At 37.7% G+C, this 25526-nt stretch overlaps 1 protein-coding gene across 2 annotated transcripts in view; it reads right to left on the minus strand.

Annotated features, from left to right (window-relative positions):
* Positions 1–25526, minus strand: part of BANK1 (B cell scaffold protein with ankyrin repeats 1) — a 268683-nt gene that overhangs the window by 13829 nt on the left and 229328 nt on the right. For both annotated transcript variants that reach the window (XM_044224400.1, XM_044224399.1), the window contains exon 11: positions 12999–13064. In XM_044224400.1, coding sequence (XP_044080335.1) covers positions 12999–13064 — 66 coding nt within the window. The remainder of the gene's footprint in view (positions 1–12998; positions 13065–25526) is intronic.

A 25526-nucleotide genomic window follows, 5' to 3' on the forward strand; every position in this document is an offset into this window, starting at 1 on the left:
AAATCAGTTGAGTTTCCTGTCAGTCTATAAGCGGTAACAGAATAAATAAGTGCAAATTTTTTAAGGAGTTTCTTTCTAAGGATTGTTGTGCCTGGTACCTAGTGTTATGGGTAAAAAGAATGTGTGCCATCACGGGGGGAAGAAAAAGGGACAGAGAAAGAACAGCAGGAAATTTCTGCATTGTACCAGTTGTAGGCATTGCCAATTTCATGTTCTTTTTCAGAGGATTATTTTTAAACATGCACACTAAATACTTAGCATAATGACTGTCACACAGTAAAAGTTAAATAACATTAACATTATTATCAGTGATAAATATTTGTGGAAGAAACATATTTCTGTAGATTTGGGAAAGGAGATCTCAACCAATGTCCAAGTGTCGTGAGAGATTTTTAGGAGCATTGACAACTTTACTCCGGAATGATTTTAAGTAAGCAATTGCTGCTCGTTTTGTAATGCACTGCTCTCTTCCCAAAAGAGTTTATTTTGTTTAGCACAATAAAAACATTGGATGGTCCAGCTGCCCACGTGCTGCTGCTAATGCCGCACCATAGACCAGCCCAAGGTACAGTAGTAGCCAACCACAGACCATGGGTGAGTTCAGTGCTTTATTTGTCCCACATAGTGCTTAAAGACAGAAAAAAGGCTGCATGCCTGTAAGGATGCTCTGTGCAATCCCTGTCACTCCTTATGGTCATTGGATGGCATCACACCTGTCACCTGCCTGGCTGCAGAACTCATCTGAGTTTGTACTTTCTTTAACAAGTTCAACCTATGTATCATATGATCTCAGGTAATTATATTACCTGGGTAATTCCTCCGCAGTGTACATCTCATGTGGTATCAAACCTAAATATGTCCAGAGAGCCTAATCCTGTCCAGCTGTGTACTGGTTGCTGTCCCTGAGTCATTGCTCCCTACTGGGAGCCCATCTTCAAGAAAGAAATAGAGCTACCAGACTATCACTGGACCAGGCAGACAAGGACTTAGGAAGGGCATTCAAGGTTTTTTTTAAAAGATTTATTTATTTATTTTAGAGGGAGAGAGGGCATGTGTGTGAATAGGGGGAGGGGTAGAGGGACAGGGAGAGAATCTCAACTGACTCAATACTGAGAGGGAAGCCCAACATAGGGCTTGAGCCCACAACTCCGAGATCATGACCTGAGCTGACCTCAGGAGCCTGATGCTTAACTGACTGAGCCACCCAGGCACCCCACAAATTTTATAGTGTTAAGGATTCATCAATAGTGTTTGGATTGGTTCATCTGGAAAAGAGACATTTCAAGTACTTCATAGCAGGTTTTAAGTATTTCAAGGGGACTTGACCCTTGGGGCTGTCTTGGAATGACCTTTAATGGTTTCCTTGGTTTTGAGAAGGATTCTAGCAAAGAATCTTGGAACCGGGACACAGAGAGGGTTCCTTTCTGAAAAGATTCACATACACATAAAATTGTTCCATGACCAATCATTCTGATTCCTATGGGGGATTTCTTGGCTGGTCTTGTCTTTTCTCTTCAGAAGTCCTATTCCCCCAGAACTAACAAGATGTCAACAGATTCTACACTCAAAATCATTTTCTTCAGGGATGACGGAGCATGAAATCCCAAGAGAACTGAAGAAGCACAAGTCAGCCAGAGGGCTCACTGGTTCAGCTGCCAAAAGCACAGATAACAATTGAGATCTTGCTTCTTAAACCGTTTGTTTTTTATAGGCCTCCACATTCCACTCCAATTTGGGAGATGCGTTTTGCGGAAGAATTCTGTGAGAGTTCCTGCCAGAGTATGGAAGCTGAGCGCCATCATTTAATAGCTAAGACACTTAACTAGCACCTCACTCACGTCATCCCTTTGACTAAATATGAATGCGCTTTTATCTCGAGTAACCTCTGCGGCTGGATTTTCTGCGTTTGTCAAAGGTCTCTCACGGAAAGGCTTCCTGGAAAACCCTACCAGCTTGTTTGGCTCTACATGCAGGTTAAGCTGAATTAAAAAAAATACTGAATCATGTTAACAATACTCATTTCAATTACCCTTTCATCTTTCAAATTCTCGCTGCTAAAATATAAGTCAGTTGACTTTTTAGGGGGGTGGAGTTCAATCTTGCGTGGTTGTGCAGAGAGAACAAAAGAACAAAAGTTAGGAACAGCAGGAGTTCTAAATAGAGCAAGTTCTGGAAGTGAGCTGTTTACAATTAGACTAAGTTTACATACTTCTGCTTTTACATACCCATTCCCCCCCACTAAAAAGTTTAAAGCAAATTGTCTTGATAAATTATTATTAGCTATGACAAGTTGCAAAACCAAATGATTTAGGCACTTTATCATCTTTTCTCCTGAGGGTAGACTAGTCAAACCAAAACGTGCAACCTATAATTTTTGGTAGGGTGTGCAAAATTGCTTTAATGCGCTTAGATTACTGTTGTATGGGGGATGGAAAGTTTTTTTCTTTCCTTCCCAAATTTATATTAATTATTAGTTTATTTTCAGGAAATTTGGAATGAATTTAACATAATTATTGTTGAAAAGCCTTTGTCAGATTGCTAACTGTACGTATTGCAGAATCTTGGTCTCTCGGTATAAAAGCTTCAAGATAAACTGTAGTTTCTAGAGTTTTAGTTCCTTTTGGATCAGTATCTCTTTACATTTCTATCTGATCATACATAAACAACAAGTAACACCGTTGTGGTGAGTGTATGAATCTTTCGGTAAGAAAGTGAACTGAGTTTTTCATTAAAATTATTTCTATCATTGAGTGACTGGCTAGAATAACATTTTTTACTGAAAATTTGAAAGGAAATGGCTTAATTGCCCAAACCCCAAAAGTTTAAAGTATGAAATATTTACATAATAAATATTAAGTAGTCAGTAAAATAATAATAAAAAGACCACGTGAAAAAAAAAGACCATGTGGCAACACAGAAAGTACTTATTATATAATGATAGACAGAGAGGCAGAATACAAATTTGTATCTACAGTAAAATATTAATGATATAAATGTTGTTCATAAAATAAAGCATGGAGGGAAATTATCTTAAGATGATACAAGTTGTTCTATTGTGATAGTATCAGAGATTATGTTTTTCTAATTTCCAGTTTTCTGTGATAATACTGTATTTTTTTAAAAAAAAATTTAAGATTTTATTTATTTATCTGAGAGAGACAGAGAGGGGGAGATGAGCTAGGGGAAGGGGAGAGGGAGAGGGAGAAGCAGACTCCCCACTGAACAGCTGAGCAGGGAGCCTGATGCAGGGCTCAATCCTAGAATGCTGGGATCATGACCTGACTTGAAGGCAGACACTTAACTGGACTGAGCCACCCAGGTGCCCCTGTATTGTTCTTACACTAAGAAACTTTCTCTCACTTTGCTAATAGTCTTCCCCATGAAATACATACCATTCCAAGCCTTGCCATATACACTATATCAACTCCATATCATACTGTACCATCTTACCACATTATTTTGTAACTGGAAAGAACTCGTCAGTAATAGAACTTAAAAACCCAATAACCAAGCTTTATATCTGAAGCTAATTTTTTGGTTCCCTAGCTAAGGAACTAGCAGGTATATTAACTCTGGGACACATGAGTGAATTATGAGATACCTGGAGTGTTGAATTATTTGTAAGTTCCAAACAAAGTATCCCCATCTCAAACTTAGGGCTGCAATGTTGCCAGACTTCCTCCTTGACTAACCTTGAGTCAGGGTCCTCTGAGTCTTCTTCCCAACTATGCCTCACCTTTTGTACTTCCACACCCATCTTTGTATTGCTAATTTTCCTCAGAATCCTGTTAAGTTTGTGCAGTCAGAGACCCCCACCTTCCATATCCAATTACCTTCAATATTTGCTTGGGTTTCTTTCTGTACCTTCTATCACCCCCTAGGTAATATCTGATCACCTGGCTCTGCCTTCAGCAAGAATCCTGTTGGGCCAGCTTACCCAGAATCCCTCTTATCCCTCATGTTTTCTCTTAATAATTTTCCATATGCTAAAAATACTAGTTTCTGGGCATGGGTGGCTCAGTGGGTTAAGTCTCTGCCTTTGGCTCAGGTCATGATCTCAGGGTCCTGGGACAGAGTCCCACACCAGGCTCCCTCTGGTCCCCACCCACTGCCTTCCTCTCTGCCTACTTGTGATCTCTCTCTCTTTATTAAATAAAAACAAACAAACAAACAAACAAACAAACAAACTAGTTTCTAAATCTTGTCATAAAGACTAGACATAGGGGCGCCTGGGTGGCTCAGTGGGTTAAAGCCTCTGCCTTCGGCTCAGGCCAGGGTCCTGGGATGGAGTCCCACATCAGGCTCTCTGCTCAGCAGGGAGACTGCTTCCTCCCTCTCTCTCTGCCTGCCTCTCTGCCTACTTGTGATCTCTGTCTGTCAAATAAATAAATAAAATCTTAAAAAAAAAAAAGACTATACATATATGTGTACACACACACACATATTAAGTGATTTGGAAGGTACATATTTTATTTTAAAATAAGTTTCAGAGATACTGTTTATCTTATATATATATTTTGATTACTAAGTCATGAATGGAAGAGAATGATTTTAGTTTTGCATTTTCTTCTAGTACCTAGACAACTTTACCTTATTTGAGCATCAAACTCAGATTATTGCAGTGAAATTATAATTTGCTGAATTGCCTATTTTTTATCACCAATATTTTGCATTCACATTTTATAAATAAATTTACAATAAATTGCTTAAATGCAATTCCATGTTTTATTGAATTCATTATTCACCACCAATTCTTTAATACCAGAAGTTCTCTTTGAAATTTTTATATTGCTTACTCTCTCATTTACTTAGAATACATTTTGGGTAATACTTTCATGATGACCACAGAAATTCCGTCTTTTCTAAAACCTTAGATATCCAAAAACTCTGTTTTCTTCTTACATGAATGAAACACCAGACTATATATAATCTTCTTAAGTTGCAATCTTTTCCTAATACACCATTTAGTCCATTAGCTCAAATTTCTGTTACACAGATTCTCTAATTCTTAAAACTGATTCTGATTTTTTTAAATAGAAAAATCTAACTTAAAATATCTTCTCAGTACTTTAGGTTTATATCTTCATCTTTTAATTAAAAAGATTTGCTAGGGTGTTTTAAAGGTAGATATATTTCCTTATTGTTTTCTGGACCACAGTGAGCCCATATAGTCCTTCACTTCCTTTTTCTCCAAAGCTTTGTTTAGCCATGTCATTGATTGTGTTTTGTATTCTATTAAAAAAAAAAAGAAGAAAGGAAGGAAGAAAGAAAGAAAGAAAGAGAGAAAGAAAAGAACCCCACCAAACCTATTATACATGGTATCTCTCTTCTTCATATCACCTGATTGTTTTCAGTCTTTCCAGGTATTGAGAACAAACCCTTCTCCAATTATGTTCTCAACTCCAATAACTTATTTTTATCTACCATCAGTCCTTTTCATTGTGACCAATGTAGTTTTAATTTGCTACTGAAATTTTAACTTCAAGCTTATTTTATTTTTACCATACTCCCTCTTGTCACTAGATCCCTTTTCATGTCATATGTTTCATATCATCCTACCCTCACACCTAAAATGTCTTTCATGCTTTCATTGCTTTCATCTTAGCTTGACGTTGACTCTAGACCTATTTATTTATTTATTTATTTACAGCATAACAGTATTCATTGTTTTTGCACCACACCCAGTGCTCCATGCAATCCGTGTCTTCTCTAATACCCACCACCTGGTTCCCCCAACCTCCCAACACCCACCACTTCAAACCCCTCAGATTGTTTTTCAGAGTCCATAGTCTCTCATGATTCACCTCCCCTTCCAATTTCCCTCAACTCCCTTCTCCTCTCTAACTCCCCTTGTCCTCCATGCTATTTGTTATGCTCCACAAATAAGTGAAACCATATGATAATTGACTCTCTCTGCTTGACTTATTTCACTCAGCATTATCTCTTCCAGTCCCGTCCATGTTGCTACAAAAGTTGGGTATTCGTCCTTTCTGATGGAGGCATAATACTCCATAGTGTATATGGACCACATCTTCCTTATCCATTTGTCCGTTGAAGGGCATCTTGGTTCTTTCCACAGTTTGGTGACTGCGGCCATTGTTGCTATAAACATTGGGGTACAGATGGCCCTTCTTTTCCCTACATCTGTATCTTTGGGGTAAATACCCAGTAGTGTAATGCAGGATCATAGGGAATCATACTGTTCTCCAAAGTGGCTGCACCAACTTGCATTCCCACCAACAGCGTTAAGAGGGTTCCCCTTTCTCCACATCCTCTCCAACACACGTTGTTTCATGTCTTGCTAATTTTGGCCATTCTAACTGGTATAAGGTAGTATCTCAATGTGGTTTTAATTTGAATCTCCCTGATGGCTAGTGATGATGAACATTTTTTCATGTGTCTGATAGCCATTTGTGTGTCTTTATTGGAGAAGTGTCTGTTCATATCTTCTGCCCATTTTTTATATGATTATCTGTTTTGTGTGTGTTGAATTTGAGGAGTTCATTATAGATCCTGGATATCAACCTTTTGTCTGTAGTGTCATTTGTAAATATCTTCTCCCATTCCGTGGCTTGCCTCTTTGTTTTGTTGACTGATTCCTTTGCTGTGCAGAAGCTTTTGATTTTGATGAAGTCCCAAAAGTTCATTTTCACTTTTGTTTCCTTTGCCTTTGGAGACATATCTTGAAAGAAGTTGCTGTGGCTGATATCGAAGAGATTACTGCCTTTGTTCTCCTCTAGGATTCTGATGGATTCCTGACTCACATTGAGGTCTTTTATCCATTTTGAGTTTATCTTTGTGTATGGTGTAAGAGAATGGTCGGGTTTCATTCTTCTACATATAGCTGTCCAGTTTTCCCAGCACCATTTATTGAAGATGCTGTCTTTTCTCCACTGTATATTTTTTCCCGTTTTGTCGAAGATTAATTGACCATAGAGTTGAGGGTCCATATCTGGGCTCTCTACTCTGTTCCACTGGTCTATGTGTCTGTTTTTATGCCAGTACCATGCTGTCTTGGTGATCACAGCTTTGTAGTAAAGCTTGAAATCAGGTAACATGATGCCCCCAGTTTTATTTTTGTTTTTCAACATTTCCTTAGCGATTCTACTCCAGACTTTCTGCTGCTGTTTCTTCCCTATTTTTTTTTAAAGCTTTTATTTATTTATTTGACAGAGATAGACACAGTGAGAGAGAGAACACAAGAAGGGGGAGTGGGAAAAGGAGAATTAGGCTTTCCACAGAGCAGGGAGCCCAATGCCAGGCTCAGTCCCAGGACCCTGGGACCACGACTTGAACCTAAGGCAGACGCTTAATGACTGAGCCACCCAGGTGCTTCTCTTCCCTATGTTTTTAATTTGTTTGTAAGATCACAGTTTTCTGAAATTTTCTTTTTTAGCTTTTGTATATTGACAGGTGTCAGATACTGAAACCGAAAGTTGAATAGTTCAGGTTAAATTTAATAAATGAAAATTCAAAATAATGCATATTTCTTTACTGCCTTAAAACATTTTTTAAACAGGTAAAGTATTTTCAAAAGTCTAAGATTTAAAAAATTACACACTGTTAGCTGAAATGTTCTTACTGTATGTGTGTTATCTACATTATCTATTATCTACATTTTGATTGCTTGGTGTTTGACATTCTTACTCATCAAACAAATCATTTACAGAAGTATAATTATCTTGAGTCTTCATGATTAAATTCTCCATCCTTTTCTCTGGAGTTGTTTTTGAAGTTCTCATATTATTTATTTGTACTCTTCCTTAATCCCTCTTGAAAGACAACATATCTACACAATCATGTTCACCAAGAGATTTAGAGTCTACTTATCCTTTGCTTCCATTTCTTGTGTTCAGTCAAATTTTGTTCTCTGCTCTAGTTGTAATTCATAACTGAGGATCCCAGGATTTGCAGGTTTGGTTAGCACAGCCTCATCACATACAGGTGAAACGCGATTCCTTGGTGCTATGTACTGATTGTAAGCAACTAACTTTCTGCATCAGTTACTAACAGAATTCTTCTTGAACATGCCATCCCTCCATCACAGAGCTTTATCTGAGGGCCTCAGGATGCAAAGTGTAATATTAAATCCTTCAACCTGACTTTCTACTGTGGGCTTTTGACACATCACCATTTTGGACAAGAACTCAGTTATTACTCAAGTTTTCCCAGGTATGACTTTAACAAAAAAACTTTTGTGAAAATGGAAATGTAAGTTACATTGAAAAAGAGAACTAAAACCATTGTTCTTTTATAGATTACAAATGACCATATTTTGATAATCCCCCTCTTTTCTTTTTAATATATCCACTGTCAGCAAAAAGAGCCTGATTAAAATACCTCAGAGGCCAGCATTTTCTTTTCTTCCACGTAAGGGCATCTATATCTACATTTCCCCAGGCCTCCAACTTACAGAAAATTTCATTATATAACATTTATCAGACTGCTGCAGCATTGGGCACTTGGAGAACACAAACAAGATACGTTCCCTAACTGTATCTTTCCCATGAGCATTCCCACCCTCTGAAAAGACCAGCCAACAATGACTTTTCAGTCTGTATTGAAGAATCAGTGGGCAGAGACTATACCTGGGCCAGACAGATTGTCACTGAGTAGAAAATATTTAATGCCTGCATATTAAAGTCATGTGAATAGTTTCCATTATCAAAAATAAATGTTTTCCCTCATGTTTTTATTGACCAGATTCTCTTGATATATCTTTTATTTTTCCACTTTTTATAGAATTAGGAGTGGAAAGCATGATAATATGGAAAGCATGACAATAAGTGATAACAGCAGAAGTTATTTGTAGCAAGTGATATAATAATATAATAGGGACTGGTTGTAGATTTGAATTTTTACATAAAACATGGAGTTAAGCATGGTTTAAACATGGCAAAAATTGTGCAGAGTATTTTTGAACTACAACACAGTTAGTGGCCAAATTTGACCATAATATGGCCTTCAAAAAAGTTTCTTTTGGGGAGCGCCTGAGTGGCTCAGTGGGATAAGCCTCTGCCTTCGGCTCAGGTCATGATCCCGGGGTCCTGGGATCAAGCCCCACATTGGGCTCTCTGCTCAGCAGGGAGCCTGCTTCCTCCTCTCTCTCTCTCTCTGCCTACCTCTCTGCCTACTTGTGATCTCTGTCTGTCAAGTAAATAAATAAAATATTAAAAAAAAAAAGTTTCTTTTGGGTATATATTTTTCTTTTGCATGTTGTTTTTGAGATTATTGTTCAATATTATTCTCACATGTTCCATTTTAAGCCATATCTAAGGTACCATTTAGGCAACCTAATTTTAGAAGCTCCGCAAATAATTCTATGCTCATCTAAGGTTGAGTGTCTCAGATATAGGCAGCTGTCTATAAGATGTGCTTCCCCTACCTCCCACTAATCCTGGTCCCCAAAGAAATAGTTTGCCTTCCAAGATTGACAGCAACAGCACATCCTTGATGAGATTCATTTTTTAACTGTGTGACTGAGGAGATTTGTGGATGTGGTCCACAATCACAGGGAGGCAGTTTCAAAAGCCAGGAAAGTTAAACCTCATCAGTTGCCATGTTATCATATTTGAAGTAAGACTACATTAATAATAGGTGTATGATTCCAGTAAGGATAGAAAAGGCCCCTTGGCATAGCCCAAGAAAAAGATATAACAGAGAGGGAAAAAAGGTGTAACAGATATGGGAAATGTGAGAAATCTTGACCTGAGACTATTACATGATCTTGTAAGACAGGGAAAATTAACCAGATATTTCCATGTCTTTAAAGAAGCAACCCTCATATTCCTCCAGCCCCCTTTGACTTGATCACGTTCACCTAGTGGTCTTCTAATTCCTAATAATATTTCATAGGAACTTTATTATTTGTCAGGGGTTGAAGGAATCCAAGCATTCTAGTCACTGGGAAGGAATCTTCCTCTGGTATAGACTTAATAGATTGAAATTAGGGAATTATAAATCAGTCTTCTACCAGCATCATTAACATGACTCAGACTTCAAAACTCTCAGCAACTCCAAACCCACTGACAAAATTCAGTTCTCTGGCTTGCAGTGCTGATGAACAAAGTCTGGAGCACCCTGGGTAGAGCTCAGTTTTGGGAAGGGGAGGGAGAGCTGTGCTAGTAGCAGCAGATTCTGAGATACCACTCTGGCATTTTCTAATTTCAAAACAACTCAGGAAAACTGATTTTAAAACTGTATTTTGGTGGAAAATTTTATCTGGAGGACCCAAAGTCCTCACCATTTTCCCTATATTTTTTCAGGATGTGAAAACTGAGTTGAAGAAATCTGTTAAGTTTCCATGGAAATTGTGCCAATTAATTTTTTCTGTTCCTCAGGAAAATTCCTTGACTTAGCAATAATGTAACTTCCTGGCAATCCCTTGGCAGTCTTGAATGTAGGGCATCTGAAACACTTATAATTTCAGAGGGAAAATAGTTGGCTTTCATAATCCCTTTTCCTTCCAGCATATAGTGAAAGAATTAAGTAATTTCTTTAACCTTCCTTAGAGAACCTGTCTAGTCCCTTTAGAAAATCTTGGTTCTGACAAACGTGTCATAAAAGGACTTTCTTTTCTTGTTCAAATAAAGAGATTATCATTGGTGAAGCAGGTACTGCTTTTCCTACTATACCATGAAATCCCAGGATACTTAGAGAGTAATCATTAATTCAGGAACAAGAATTTTGATCTCCTAGTATGTCCCATGGAGTGGATGGTCATAAACATCTGAAAAGGTTTAGAGAAAAATGATTGGACAGAGTAAAGAAAAAAAGTAAAATTATTTAATTTTAAAATCTTCCCAATTATTCTTAATTGTCTTTTCTGTTCTCATACTAGATTCTGATTTCCCTGCAGACTGCAGTAATCAGGGAGGTTTTCCAACATTTCACAAGGTTTAATGTTCCTCTTCTCCTTGCAAATAGAACAATATTCTTTTCTGTTCCAAAGAATTACTTATATCCAGGGTTAAAGGAATCTAGGGAAACTGCTCTAAGGTGGCTAATCTAAAACATCATCGGTAAGTTGGACTTAAATATCCAGAGAGAAAAAAATTCATACAAAATTTGAGTAAAAATTTCATGTCCTAGCCCTAAAAGAGTTTTAAAAATCTACTGATTATTGATAGCAATGAAACAAATTAAGTACCAAAGTATGCACAGATATTAATCCAATAAAATATTTTATAATTAGGTTCTTGTTTCCTTTCACTATTCTCCCCTCCCTTTTCTTTTCTGGGTACAGAAGGGACTATTTTTCTGTACATACAGTAGAAGAATAATTGGTCTCTAATAGACACTAGCAGCCTTTCCTTATGTTGCTCTCTGGGGGTAACCAGAGGACAATTGATAAGAGTGAGATTCCAAGGATCTCTTCATTCCTCTTGCTAGTTGTCACCTTCCTTCATCTCTGGTGGCCATCTTCACATTCTCTCCTCAATTCTAACAGAATTTAATTAAAACATGATAATTGAATAATTTATTTAAAAACGCTTCAGGGAAATTTTCTCCTAAAGAGCTCAAAGCATCTGCTCCCTTTGTTTTTTCCAAAACTCTGTGAGGTATGTGGGGGAGTCCTTATAGGAATAATCTCTACTTTGCTAATTCCTCAGGAACTGTTTCATTCTAATTGTAGAATGATCTCATATGGAGGTCTGCACTTATTTCTTGAGAGAGGTAAAGGTACAGTGGAAGGATAATAGTAACCTTAAAAAGATAAATCTTTTCCCTCAAATTATGAAATCAATGGAAAGCTGTCAAATAGACGGATTTTGTTGTTTTTGTTTTTGTTTTTGTTTTTTGCATATAAATTTGTAAGTGATATATCTATGTGCTCAGGGCCAGAAATTCAGTTTCATCATGTGCTGCATTCAAGAATTGTCAAGAATTGGAAGAATGGTCTCAGTACAACCTTGCTGCCATGGGAAATGCCACTTGAAGTGGTGGATGAAGATCACTCATTTAAGGACACACCTTTGTTTGGAGGACAATCCATGACGTTCTAGGAATAGGTCCACCAAGGTTGTGCATTTAGTAGCTCAGTGGGCTGAGAAGTCAGTCCTAGCCATCTCTATGATGGGACAAAGGGACACTGGCTGTGTGTGTTTGGGGGGGCGGTGGTGAGTTTAGTGGCTACTGTGAGATAAGCTCTTGGTTTTATTTTAATGTCTCTCCAGTAATTTACTGGTAGCAACTTCAAGGCAATGCTATTTTGGACTGCAGTTATTTCCTAGGTGTGTTGAGATTATTGATGATCAGAACCAGCTCCCTCCATCTGTCACCTTTTACATTTTTTTATTTTTGAACTTTAATCAAGCTCTTATTATCAGGGGGGAAAATCATAATAAATAACTTGCTAGAGTTTCTCTTTTCAATTGGAACCATGTATGTCAGGGAAAATTGGAGGCAGGGGCCTCTTTGTAGAATGAGAGGAAAGTTCTTCTACTGTATGTGATGTCTCTGCAACTACAGTTTTTGGCACTTTTCTGCATAACAAGTAAGTGCTCCAAAAACTGCTGGATGAAGGGCAGAGAGCAAGAGAATAGTGAGACAAGGGTCCAATCTTTGATTGGAGTTCAACGCAGAGGACAGAAATCTCAGGCTGGTCCCCTTCTTGGGGGGAATCAATCATCTGTCTCCCCTGCCCCAGCCCTCCTAACTTACACTCCAGAGGCTTCTCTCTAATGGTCTATGAAAGCTAGGTCTCCATGTAGGTTAGAGAATTTATCTTACTTGACCTTCCTAGAGGCTTGGTAACAATATCATCAACACCACCACAAACATGTTCACATGGCTGTTTCTTGCCTTTATTAATTGAAATAATTTTCTTATATTAATCTTATCATGAAATTATATTTGGGCAAGACATTAATTAAAGAGTAAGAGTAATCAGGCACACAGTTATTTACTTCTATCCTCGGAGACTTCATCCAATATTCATAAGACTTTTTTAACTGTTACTTAGAGATTATTAAATAAGCTGAAGTTCATGTCAGTACCTTGTCTCTTAGGACCATGGAACTTGTCACCATCAGATTGTCTTCTGGCTGTCTTTTGTTGAAACACTGTAAAAAAAAATGGCATGTAATATTTATTGAAAACAAGCATAAAAAAGAACGTACTGTGGAAGACTCCAGGAAACTCAAATGCAATACTTCATTTTCCTTAGTAGCAATTCTTGAATTGTATTGCTTTTGAGTAGGAGGATTATTAAATTTACAATTTTCTCATTTGTGCAACTTATCAGTCATTTTGAAAAGCATTTTCTTTAGGCAGAAGAGTATAATGCTGATAGAACACCTCCTTAACCTATTTAAATCAAGATACGATTCCATTCTGATATCAGGTAAAGCTAAAAGGTGCACTTTGTTAAAAGTGATAAATGTTAAAATCACATGAAAAATTCCATTTGCACAGAAATTACTCATGCTGACTTTCTGGTGATAAGCAAGGATAATGACTGTTTCTTCTTAAACAGATGAAAAGACTGCTGTATTTCACAGATGTAATAATGAAAAAGACACTATTCTTGCATCATCTAGCTAGACCTCAGATCTATTAAAGCAGCTTATTCGAATTACTTCATTTTCTGAAAAGTGTTTTGTTCTCATTTATTATTTCTCGCACGAAATTCTGTGAGACAAGTTAGCATTACTCACCCCATTTTGCAGATGAGAGATAAAATTGATTGTTTAATATTTATTGAGCACCCACAAAGTTCTGTATAGCTTCTGGCGTTTGTTAATGAAAAAGCCTATACCTTTTACAACTTGACTTTAGAAATTGAACGTCCCAGAGTTGGTTCCATTTATTTTTTATGGGCAGTCTGAATTACAGGATTTGGGAACTGCTAGAGGCCTTGAACACTGAGTCTAGCTTCATAGGTTTAAAGATGAGGGAGGTGGAAGTTTTACTAACTTGTTAAATGGCTAAGTAATTTCACAATGATCCCAGAACTGTTGTGAGTAGAGACTTGATTTAGAGTCTGCAGCCTTTAACTTAGATCTGTTGCTTGGCTCTCCACAGCACTGCTGTTTCTTCTCTTCCATAACTATTTCCTTTGAAAGATAAAGAAGGAAATAGAAGGAGGGGATTCAGAAGAACCCTTGAATATTTCCAGTACGCTTGGGTTTCTTGTTCCTCTTAACAGCTCATCAGCCTTTCCTGGGACAACAGAACTGAGGCATGTGGGAGGGAGTGAGCCTTCCAGCTGGATGGTGTTTGATGTCTCCGATTGGAAGAGGCAGCCCAGGAACTGTCTTATATTCTCTGTCTTTAGTTTTTTTGCTTTTAAAGATTTTATATATTTATTTGACAGAGAGATAGATCACAAGTTGGCAGAGGCAGGTAGAGATGGGGGGGGGGGAGCAGGATCCCTGCTGAGCAGAGAGCCCGATGCAGAGCTCGATTCCAGAACCCTGGGATCATGACCTGAGCCGAAGGCAGGGCTTTAACCCACTGAGCCACCCAGGCGCCCTTCTGTCTTTAGTTTTTATATTCTTTAGACCTATTATCTATCTATTATCCAGGTCACACCCATGTTTAATCTGGATGACATTTTTTTGAATTTAAAAAATTGCCCCAAATCCTATCATATCAAAAATGATTTATTAAGGGTATTTTGCTTGCCAGCTATTGTCAGACAAAGAGTACTCTTCTTTCAAACAGGGAAAACAAACATATTTTCAAAGTATGATGGGTTTAAGAAAAATTATACTCATGAAGTAACATTTGGGGTTGAAAATCAATTTTCGGCTTCAAGTCAGTATTTGGAAAACACGCTAAATATAACATAATGGCAAATTCTGGGTTTGTGGTTTATATTTTTCCTTAAATAAAATATAACGATGGATATATGGTGTGTGAATACATTTTAGGATATTAGTAAAAATTTTATAAGTACTGCTTGATTTTATTTCATTGGCTAGTTCTAAAAAGTCTTGAAAAAATGAAACAGTTTTGAAATTTTAATAACAGGTGGAGTCTGCACACTTTTTCTTTTTTTGCCAATATTGTCAAGATAATAACTGAAAATGTGTAAGACAAAAAAGGCTAAAGTGTGGCATCATTACTATGAAAAATAATCCGAATCCAAAGATAAATCTGGACAACAAATTCTCCAAATAAAGAGTACATCGATCGATCAGTTTTAACAATTCTGCTGCATTTTGGAGCTACAGAGCACTTGGAATTAGTTTTTCTGGATTTTTGGCATTAACTTGTTAAAAGTCATTTTACATCTTGTATGGTTCTGCCCACAACAAATGCCCGGGCATGCATGAAATGCAGTAAATTCACTACAGGTCAACACTGTCTTTCAGTTTCTAGCCTTAGAATTACAAAGACTGTGTTTATTCTCCTTGCCAGCAGAGCCTGGGATCTGACGGAAGATTGGGAGAGGAGTTGGATGTCTAGAAGGATGGTTATCAAAGTGCTGATAACAGAACTTTTTAAAAGTAAGATGTGTATCCCATCACATCCCACGTATAAAGGCCCTTTCTCCCTGGATAATCTCTCCTGAAATCCCCTCTTAACTCACTTTGAGCTACACCCATTTCAAAGAGCCCTTTCCTTCCCCCTACATGCAAGCCTCATTTCTTTACAAAGACGCAATTAGCACATTACCAAACACATTGTTTCCTTCAGGCTAGGGAAGTTCGGAGGTATTTTTGCATGTGAGGTAATCTTGGAAAAAGACCTATATTAACTTGTCTCCTGAAGAAAGGGTTAGTCCATCAAAATGATCACTGACTCAAACATGCATAACAAGAAAACACTCTGTGGGCTTTAGGAAAAGGATAGATAGATCTAAAATTTCAGAATTTGTTCATCTTCCTTTTTTATGGTTAATATTAGCTGAAACATTTTACATTTACCAGTAAAACCTTTGTTCTAAAAAGCTTTGTATGCTTTCTTTTTACCATGCTCACTGACACAAACCTTTAAGAAAAGTAAATGTAAAATCCATGATATCCTGAGAATTGAACATTGGGTTATAGGTCACTCAGCTTTCTATATGAAAGTACATACTTTTGTACAAGATTTCTGGTGAATAAGTTGGGAGTCTGTTTTAAACATGCAGATATTGAAAAAGAAAAAAAAAAAAAAAAGGAAACCATCTATATGCCAGAATGCTAACCAACTTGGCAGTGGGGAAAGGCAATAGTTTTGTCTTAATGTTAACAACATATGACATGGGAAAATGATTTTCTTCTCCTGGGCCTTTATTTTCTTGCTGATAAAGGAGGAACTCAGATGAGATGCTCTCTGATGTCTCACTCAGCTCTGACATTCTAAGATGCTGCTACCAATTCTTTTTTCCCAAGTCACTGCACGTCCAGTAGTGCCTGGATAAATTCTTTAGTGTGAATTTAAATAGGGGGCTCTGTTTTGAGGAAGAGGTTATTTGTACCACACGGAGGATTTAGACTAATAGAAAAACTAGAAAGTTAAATCACAGACCAAGGTTAATTTTTTATAAAATATGGAGGTGATCCTGTCCTATGTGTTTAAATTCTTACAGGATACTATTTTTTTAAAATCACATCTTACTGCATCAATGTTCAAAAAATGTTATTAAGGCAATTATGACATACATCAACTTTGATGACTCTACCTCAGTGAAATCTTATTTTTCTCTTCCTACCTAAAATTGGAATTTGAGAAGAAAGGAAAATGAATACATTATTAGTAGTTGTCACCACCTTTAAACATTAAAAAAAGTTCATAGAGAAAGAAAAACAATTTTGAAGTTCAAAATAATCTCAAACAATGCAAATGTCCCAAATACCATCCCCATTTATCTTACATATTTGCAGAAAAACGTCTATAAAATTTTCTCTAGAACAGAAATGACACTAAATGGAAAAAATTAGCATAGTATTAAATATTCAAAACATTAAGCAAAGCAGAACTACCAAAAGAACAGAGGAGGAGAAGGTGAACTATAACGAATTCACTGGTAGCATTTGTCCTCTCAGGTTGCTTTTGCGAGAACACTCTTCACGTCCACTTCATTTGTGGTCCATCTCAAGCAAAGGGACTCTTCCAAAGCCACCCTCCTTGAAACATCTGACAGCACTTACTTGGAATTTCTTTGTTAGTGGCTAAGGTAATGGAAATTCTGTGCAATAGCCAAATGCATTTATAAAGATGTGGCTTATAAACAACAAACACCTTGATGTTGCATGCCCATTAGAAGTGTAACATAAAATGTTTAAAGCTATCACTGATGATTATTCTCGAAATGAGAGATTTGATATAAAACACTGGACAGATTTCTACTGTGCTCTGGGCTCTCAAATGATATTGTACAGGTAGCAGCAGAGTGTTTATTATTCACTCAATAATCTTTCATTACGTTGTTAAACGTGTAAGCAACTACAGTGTTAGGCAAAGGCAAATAAGACCCAGTCATAGTTTCCACAACATACTCCATTTTGATGTATTCATTTAAGCAAAGGTCAAATGTGTCCTTAGTGCCTACTGATGAAAGAGGATAGAGATGAGAAACAATCAGGGAGGGCTAAGGTAGTGATCTGACCCCGATAGCCTTACTCTTCCTACCTTCTTCTCCCAATTTGCACCCTGTGAAAGGTAATCACAAAAAGTTAGACTGAGGCAAAAACAAAACAAAACAAAACAACAAAAACACAACCCAAAACACGGAAAACAACCCCTTCGTTGAACCGGCAAAAACAGGTTAAGAGAATATTCTAATCCTATAAGTAGTCACACTGGCTAAGCAAATGGAAGCCCAGAGGAGATGTAGCTTCTATGCAAATTGACCAGGATAGACTGAGCACCCCAACTGGCTTAAAACCCACCCTTGCATTCTGCTGGCAATAGTTGCAGGTTATTAATTTGAACAAATTTATCAAACTTATGTCACTACATTTGAATAGGCACATCAGAGTTAGCATGGCCATGGACAGTCCCATCAGCTATGTCCTGTGAAGGTTGTCCGGCTGAAAGCAGTGCACTGCCTGGGAGCTATACGGAGTCAGGAGTTGTGATATTCTCTTTTTAAAGGAGAATACCGCAAATGGTCAACAAGCATACTGGAGGTCACTGACTTGTTTAAGCTTACTTCTGAGATTGGTAGGGAAGGAAAGCTAGAACTCACATAACTACCAGAAGGAAAACAGCATAAACATTCTCATTCAATGGCAATATCAATTTTCTCCTCAGGAGAAAGCATGAATTTTCTTTCCAGTCTGTAATGGAAACTTTAAGTCTAATAGACATGTTCCCATAAAAATCTCCCAAAACAGGAAATCTTATTATAAATTATTTTTTTCTGTTTCTGAGGAACTTAATTTTTACTAGAGTAGAATGCAAACTGTTTTTATTTGCATATTTAGTCCTTTGATGGAAATAAGAATATTTCTATTCTATAAATGTTTCTTATCCAGGGAGTTGAGACATTTCAAAAGACAGAGAACAGTTGGTTTGTGGAACTCTGGGTAATTAGAGCTTGAGGCCATTGCAATGAGTTTATTAGCAGAATCTCCAATCCACCACCACTGGGCAGGCAGGTCCTCCTTCCTCTTGTTACCAGGCAGGCAATATGTATTAACACCTAGTGCTTGCATAGCCCTGGACTGGGGATTTGTGTCCTCCCAAATGATTTCCTTTAGGTTGATTGCCTAATTTTTCGTTTTGACCATCTGTATTTATTTTTTTATTTTTTAATTTTTTTTTAAAAGGTTTTATTTATTTGACAGACAGAGATCACAAGTAGGCAGAGAGGCAGGCGGAGAGAGAGGGGGAAACGGGCTCCCTGCTGAGCAGAGAGCCCGATGCAGGGCCTGATCCCAGGACCCTGAGATCATGACCTGAGCTCAAGGCAGAGGCTTCAACTCACTTAGCCACCCAGGCGCCCTGACCATCTGTATTTAATATGATATAAATGAAGACATTACTCTAGTAACATCCCTAGTAATTTTCCTTTTGTTTTAAAGAAAAGAGGTTTGGGTTGCTAAAAAGCCACATTAATACTATGGAAAGTATGATGAGTTCATCTTTTTGTTCATGCTTGGTGATTACCAAAAGCAACTTCTCTGACCTCTCTTTTTATCCCTATATCGGGAAATGTTGCTGTCTTAAAAGGTAACCAACAGGACCTGCTCAAGCTCACTTTAGTCAGGCATTCCACACTAATTCTGCTATTACAGAAATGCAGACTGAAAACTCTAAAAGGATGGAGCTGAACCACTTGCTCTGTGTAGTGTTCATAATTGATAGTTCATAAGTAACTTGGAACAGACATGCAAGATGAGAGACTGGCCTATGAAACCCAAGGTAAGAAGTCAAAGGCCCATCAACTGAAATGATCTAGCGGGTCCCATCTCACCTCCGTGTCTACAGAACACCCTCCATCACGCCGACTGCCATTTTTGCATCCTACTCTGTTGTGCCAGCTGTGCTACCCTTGTCATTTCAATTCCCATAAAAACTCTATGCAGGAGTTTTTGTTTTTTAAACAAATGAAGCAAGGCTATATCACTTGCACAAAGCCACGCAACTTTGAAGTGGCTAAGTCATGACTCAAATTGTTTCGCCCAGCTTCACAATCTTCAGAAATTTCATTCCCCTGTGCTGCTGTTCCCTCCAAGGAGGCTCTTCTCAGTGTGCCAACCCCACAGAACATCTTGTTTTTCTCTAACTACTACGTATTTAGAGGGAAAAAAATCTGCACACTAAAAGTGCTGGTGAAAAATACTGTGAATTTAAAAAGTCTAACGTGAGAAAGAAGACAACTCATGTGGATAGCTATTTGATCCATCTACGATTTCACGTTCAAATGACCATTCTCTGAAGCACTCTGTTCAGATGTTTATGTTGTCTTAACATTGGAAACTACCCACGTCATGGTTTCTCAACCTTGGCACTGCTGACATTTTGAACTGGGTAATTCTTTGTGATGGAGCCTTTCCTGTGTCTTGTAGGAAGGATTAGTGCCATGCCTGGCCTCTATGAACTAGATGCCATTAGTACTGTCCCAGTGGTGATAACTGAAAATGTCCCTAAACTTTGCCAAATGTCTCTGGGGAGGCAAATCGCCACCAGTAAAGAACTACTATTCTAGGCCAATTAAACTTCTTACTAAAGAGATATTTAACAGGGACTCTATAAAAATCAAACCGTGAGGGGAAAAAAACCAGAATTCACTCTGCTACTGAATGACAATTTAAGTGCTTGATAATATTTGCATTTACTTTCACATGTAATATAAATCTTTTAATGTCATTTTGCACCACAGTTGATTATACTTTCTCCCTTCCCTAACATGAAGGAATTGAATTTCTGGAAGACGAGGCTGGGAAAGTTCTTTATTATTATGCCAACACTCTAACAGATCGTCAACAAAGCCCTTCTTAGATTTCACTCAGTGTTGCTGTGATGTGCTGCTTTGAGAAGGACAGAAAACTAATCAAAACTCCTGGGTTACACGGGCAGGCTTGATTCCCTCTGAAGGAGAGTGTGAGTATAGTTCTGAACAACTGTTCCTCTGCAGAGCTGTACCAGCACCCTATCAAGGAAAGGGGAGAGGTGGAGAATCACGGGGGGGATACGGGGACACTGGGCTTACAAACAGAATGATAAATGTGTCCCTCTGTCCTGAGAGCATCTGTGATATACATAATAAGGCCTGAAGCTAAATGACTTGGACAAGGTCACCCAGCCAGAGAGTAGGACCAAGGTACTTGACCCAAGGCCTACTTTAATCCACTTGACCACATTTCTTCACTGATGAGGACAGAGAACATTTAGTTCTCTCACATATACAACGGTACGGATTAATTTTCTTAAGAGATTCTACAAGGTCTTTTTTTTTTTTTTCTGTTTGCATTTCAATTACATTGTATGTGATCAATTTCAAGTACAAATGAATAGCAAGTGGAAAATTTTTGAGAGCAACTGAGTTGTACTTGACATTTTGGGGTCCCAGTAGCTGAGTAGTTCTCAAAAAGGTCATACACAACTTTGTTGCTCTGCAAAATGCCAAGGGCAATTCAGTAGCAATTGAAAATTGCAAGGGAAATTACATTCTACCCCAAACCAGCGACACAGACTCTGAAGAAGGACCTTCAGAGGTTTTATTAATTGTGTGAGGGGAAAATGGGAAATTACCCATTGATGTTGAAGAATTTTCCCCAATAGGCAGTCATCTCTTTGCATGATTTATGGATATAGTTTTATTATCAATCTATATACACTATGCAGAGTGTTCATTTTCCTTGATTTTTCTTAAATCAAGAATTCTGTCATAAAGGAGGACTGTAAATACATAGTAATTCCTCCATATTCTTGAAACTTAATGAACCTAATCCTTTGTCATATTATTGGGGGGGAAAGGTGGACAGAATGCAACATCTGAAAGCATGCAGACTTCAAAATCTTTCCATTTAAGAAAAATAAATTATTCCTTTTTGTTGTTCATCCAAAATAGGCTGAGTATGATGGGAATTGAATAAAAAATCAGAAACATATCTCTTAATAAGTTTCGTTTTAAACTTGGGTTTAGTTTTAGTTTAGTTTTGCATTAGTAAGTTACGCTTCCAGGGGTGATGGTTGAAATAGAGCTTCTCTATTTTACACTGTGTGAAAGGGGTTAGAATGCTTAGCTGTATGTCAGTATCCTAGAACTTTGACCCATTTTGTATGACCTCCCCTTTTCACATTAGTTGTACTTCAAACATAGGATGGTTTAACTGTCAAGACAAATACCGTATGATTTCACTAATATGTGGAATCTAAAAAAGTAAATAAATGAATAAACAAAAAGAATCAGATCTATAAATACAGAGAACAAACTGATGATTGCCAGACACGAGGGTGTGTGTGTGTGGTGGTGCAAAATGGGTGAAGGGGAGTGGGAGGTACAGGCTTCCAGTTATGGAATGAGTAAGTCATGGAGAGAAAATGTACAGCATAAGGAATATGGTCAGTGGTATTCTAATAGCACTGTGTGGTGACAGATGGTAGCCACACTTGTGGTGAGCATAGCGTCATGTATAAAGAAGCTGAATCATTGTGTTATATATCTGAAACTAATGCAACATTGTGTGTCAACTCTACTCAAATAACAAAAATTAAAAAAACAAAACAAAACACCCATAAGATGGTTTAAAACAAGAGAAATTTAAAAATTAGTAGATCAGTATATTTTTCTGCCCATTCTCCAAAGTGTTAATAAAGTGTCCTAAAGAACCACATTGATGTGGGTTTTGCCACTTTTTATCATTTTTCATCTTTGTAGTCATTCAATTAACATTCATCAAATATTCATAGTTTCTACCATGAATTCAGCACTAAGCTTGGTACCAATGATACAATGATGGGCAAAACCAGAAAAAGTTGGTCTCTTCCTCCATGGGTCTTATGGGTCAGAGGAGGAAATACATACTAACAAATAATCCAGAAATAAATGTATCAATAAAGGAAATTTGTGGTGGGAACCACACTGATCTAGTTCCAAATCCTCTATCTTCTTCCTAATTTTATCATCATGGGCATGACACTAAACTCACTGAACATAAGTTTTGTCATCTGCAAAATGAAGCTATTAATGCTAATCATGTAGAACTGCTGCGTGAATTAGAAATTATCATGGAAGTTGTCTCACAAGAATTGTTAGAAGGAGTAGACTAAGACTATAAGGAGTAGACAAGTAGACTTATCCCTTTAGAGGACAGGATATCACCCTCCTCCTTCTCCTTCTCTGATAGCTTCCTTAGCCTCTGACTCCACCAGACTCCAGGAAGCACACATTTTTTCCTGTAAAGTTAGTTTAAGTCATTGTCTGCCCAGAAACTGAGAAAAGACACAGTAGAATTATTTTTAATTAGGACCTATGGAGTGTATATCACATACCAAATATTGTCCTGGGTAATGGCTAATTTCATCTCAGGTAAAGATTACAGCAATCTTTGAAGTAGGTATTAATTTTACCCCAAACTTACAATGAGGAAATGGAACCTCAGCTATATGAAGTTACTTGCTTAGGTAATAGCAGCTGAAGATGAATACGTTCTGCAAAGCTGTAACAGGGAAACCCAGTTTTCCTCCTTGCTTTTACGTGTGTCTCTTTCATTTTCACACCTCTACCACTCACAACACTTGACTTCAATCACTTATGGTCACCAAATATGCAGAGGTTTCCCCCCATCAGGCAATTCTATGACACCAGTTGAGTGTCCTACAATTTAACTCAATTCTGACACTACCTGGTGATAGTATCAGATCCCGCAGGAGAAGGGCTCAGTATCACAGGGCTGTTTCCACTCTATGTCAGATGCCAATCACAAGTAGTAGATTTCTAGCTTATCCACAACTTCTGTCTAATTTGGCTACAAATTGGAGATTCCCATGACTCCCTCTTCAGGTTCAATTTATTTGCTAGAGTGGCTTACAAAATTCAGGAAAACACTTACATTTGCTAGTGTATTAAACAATATGATAAAGGATACAGATGAACAGCTAGATGAAAAGATACACAGGACAAGGTCTGGGAGGGTCCTGAGTGCGGGAACTTCTATCCCCACTTAGTTGAGGTGTATCAGCCTTCCTGTGTGGATTTGTTTGCCAACATGGAATCTCTGGGAATCCCCTACTGTGAGGACTTCATGGAGTCTTCCTCCCATAGGCACTATTGATCAATAAGTCCATGTTCAGCCCTTCTCCTTTCTCAAGAAAATGGGGGACGAGGGCTGAAGATTACAAGCTTCTAATCATGGCTTGGTGTATTTGATGACTAACCCTCCTCCAGGAGTCATTCAGGAGCCCATTCAGAGTTGCCTCATTAGAGCAAAAAAATTCTCCTGTCATCCAGGAAATCACAAAGGTTTCAGGAGCTCTGTGCCAGGTACAGGGTGTGGACCCTCAATAGACATGTTTTCTGTGATCTGGCAAAAGCCAACATGATTTTCCTGTATCTCTCCAGTTTATTTGCCTCGTCTCTTTGCCAGGACTTTCTTGAATTTCTGAAATAGTGGGTTGGGATTCTGCATCTTGCCTTCTTCTTCCATCTCCTATTCTACATCCTTCTCTTTTGGCTGCATCAACATACTCCGGATGTGCCAACATTCTGCTACTACTTCTGTGCTCTGGCAAGAATTGGGGCAAATTAATGTTTTTTTAATTGAATGGATGGCTTTCTGGGAAATGATGGCAATTTTATTTAATAGAGCTGCTTGAGCTATGAAAAGGAGGGGGAAGAAAAGAGGAAAGACGTGATGAAAGATTTTTACCCTGTGGAATGCAAAGAACATCAAGAAAGAATTAGCTGATGAGGCAATGTTTTCTTAATGTGGGAACAGAATGATCAACAATCAATAGGCTGGGAAGTATATTCCAGTGAAAGAGGAAGGGAGTAAATAATGGAAAGGAACTTTGGTGACCTCATTTACAGTTCATATTTTGCTACTGATTAGGGATGTAGGGCAAAAAACTGTATCTGCTTTTATATACTTAATAACAACAAAAAAAGGAAAACAAAAAACCTGCATACTATAACACTAGCTCCTGGCTGCATATAATACAAATTTTGTGAGAATAAGTCACATTGTGTAATTGAATTAGAAAGATTTCTTGTAAATCCTGAAGGGTGTCAAACTTGCGATAAGTAAGTGAGATGAATAGATTTTAAAATTTCTTAGAAACTCAAGATTTCTGAGATTCTTTAAGGTCCATGTGTGTGTGTGTGTGTGTGCATGCACATACATGTGACTATATGACAAACTGGACGATTGTCATGTAGGGAATTTCCTTAATACACAGAAAGATTTTATTAGCCAAAAGTCTAAAGCAGTGATAGCTTCAAATTCCTCTCCAATGAATGGAGGCAACCATCCAGGATGGAAGGCTTATTCTTTGGTGAATCTGAACAAAAGTAGTTCTGGCCATGGGACATGAGGCACAGTGGGTGACAAGGCTGATACACTGGACTGAACACAAGAAGAACAAGTCAGATTTTGCATTATAAATGGTGAAATTTCCAGGTCTTCTTTTTCCCATGCTCTGATCTCAAAGGTCTGGCAACCAGATATATAAAGTAGGTTGGAGTTTTGGCTTTTCTTCTAGGTAAACTAGAAGCATAGAAGAATAGATATACATAAACTAACATTATGGGGTAATTCAATGAAAAAGTTGGATACCTGCCTCCAACCCTACAATGCAGTCCACAGGTTAACAAGTAGAGTTTCCTTTTAGGTTTTTGGTGCTTAAAATTCATACACATAAAAGCACAGCTAAGATATTTGGTGGAAGTATCAAGCATTCTAGGCGGTCACAAACAACAAACAAAGATAAGAGAGATAATATGAAAACTGCAGGAAAAATGAAATCATAGAAATTTGAAAATTCAAATCAAAGCCAAATGAAAGAAAACAGTAACAAAGGTACTGAATTACACTGCCCTCACCCCTGCCAAAGAAAAAGAAAATAATGATACAAAAAAAGAACAAATATGGGCACTTGTGTGGCTCAATCAGTTGAGCAGCTGCCTTCAGCTCAGGTCATGA

This window comes from Neovison vison, chromosome 11, assembly GCF_020171115.1.
Source record: "Neovison vison isolate M4711 chromosome 11, ASM_NN_V1, whole genome shotgun sequence".
NCBI classification, from domain to species: Eukaryota; Metazoa; Chordata; class Mammalia; order Carnivora; family Mustelidae; genus Neogale; species Neogale vison.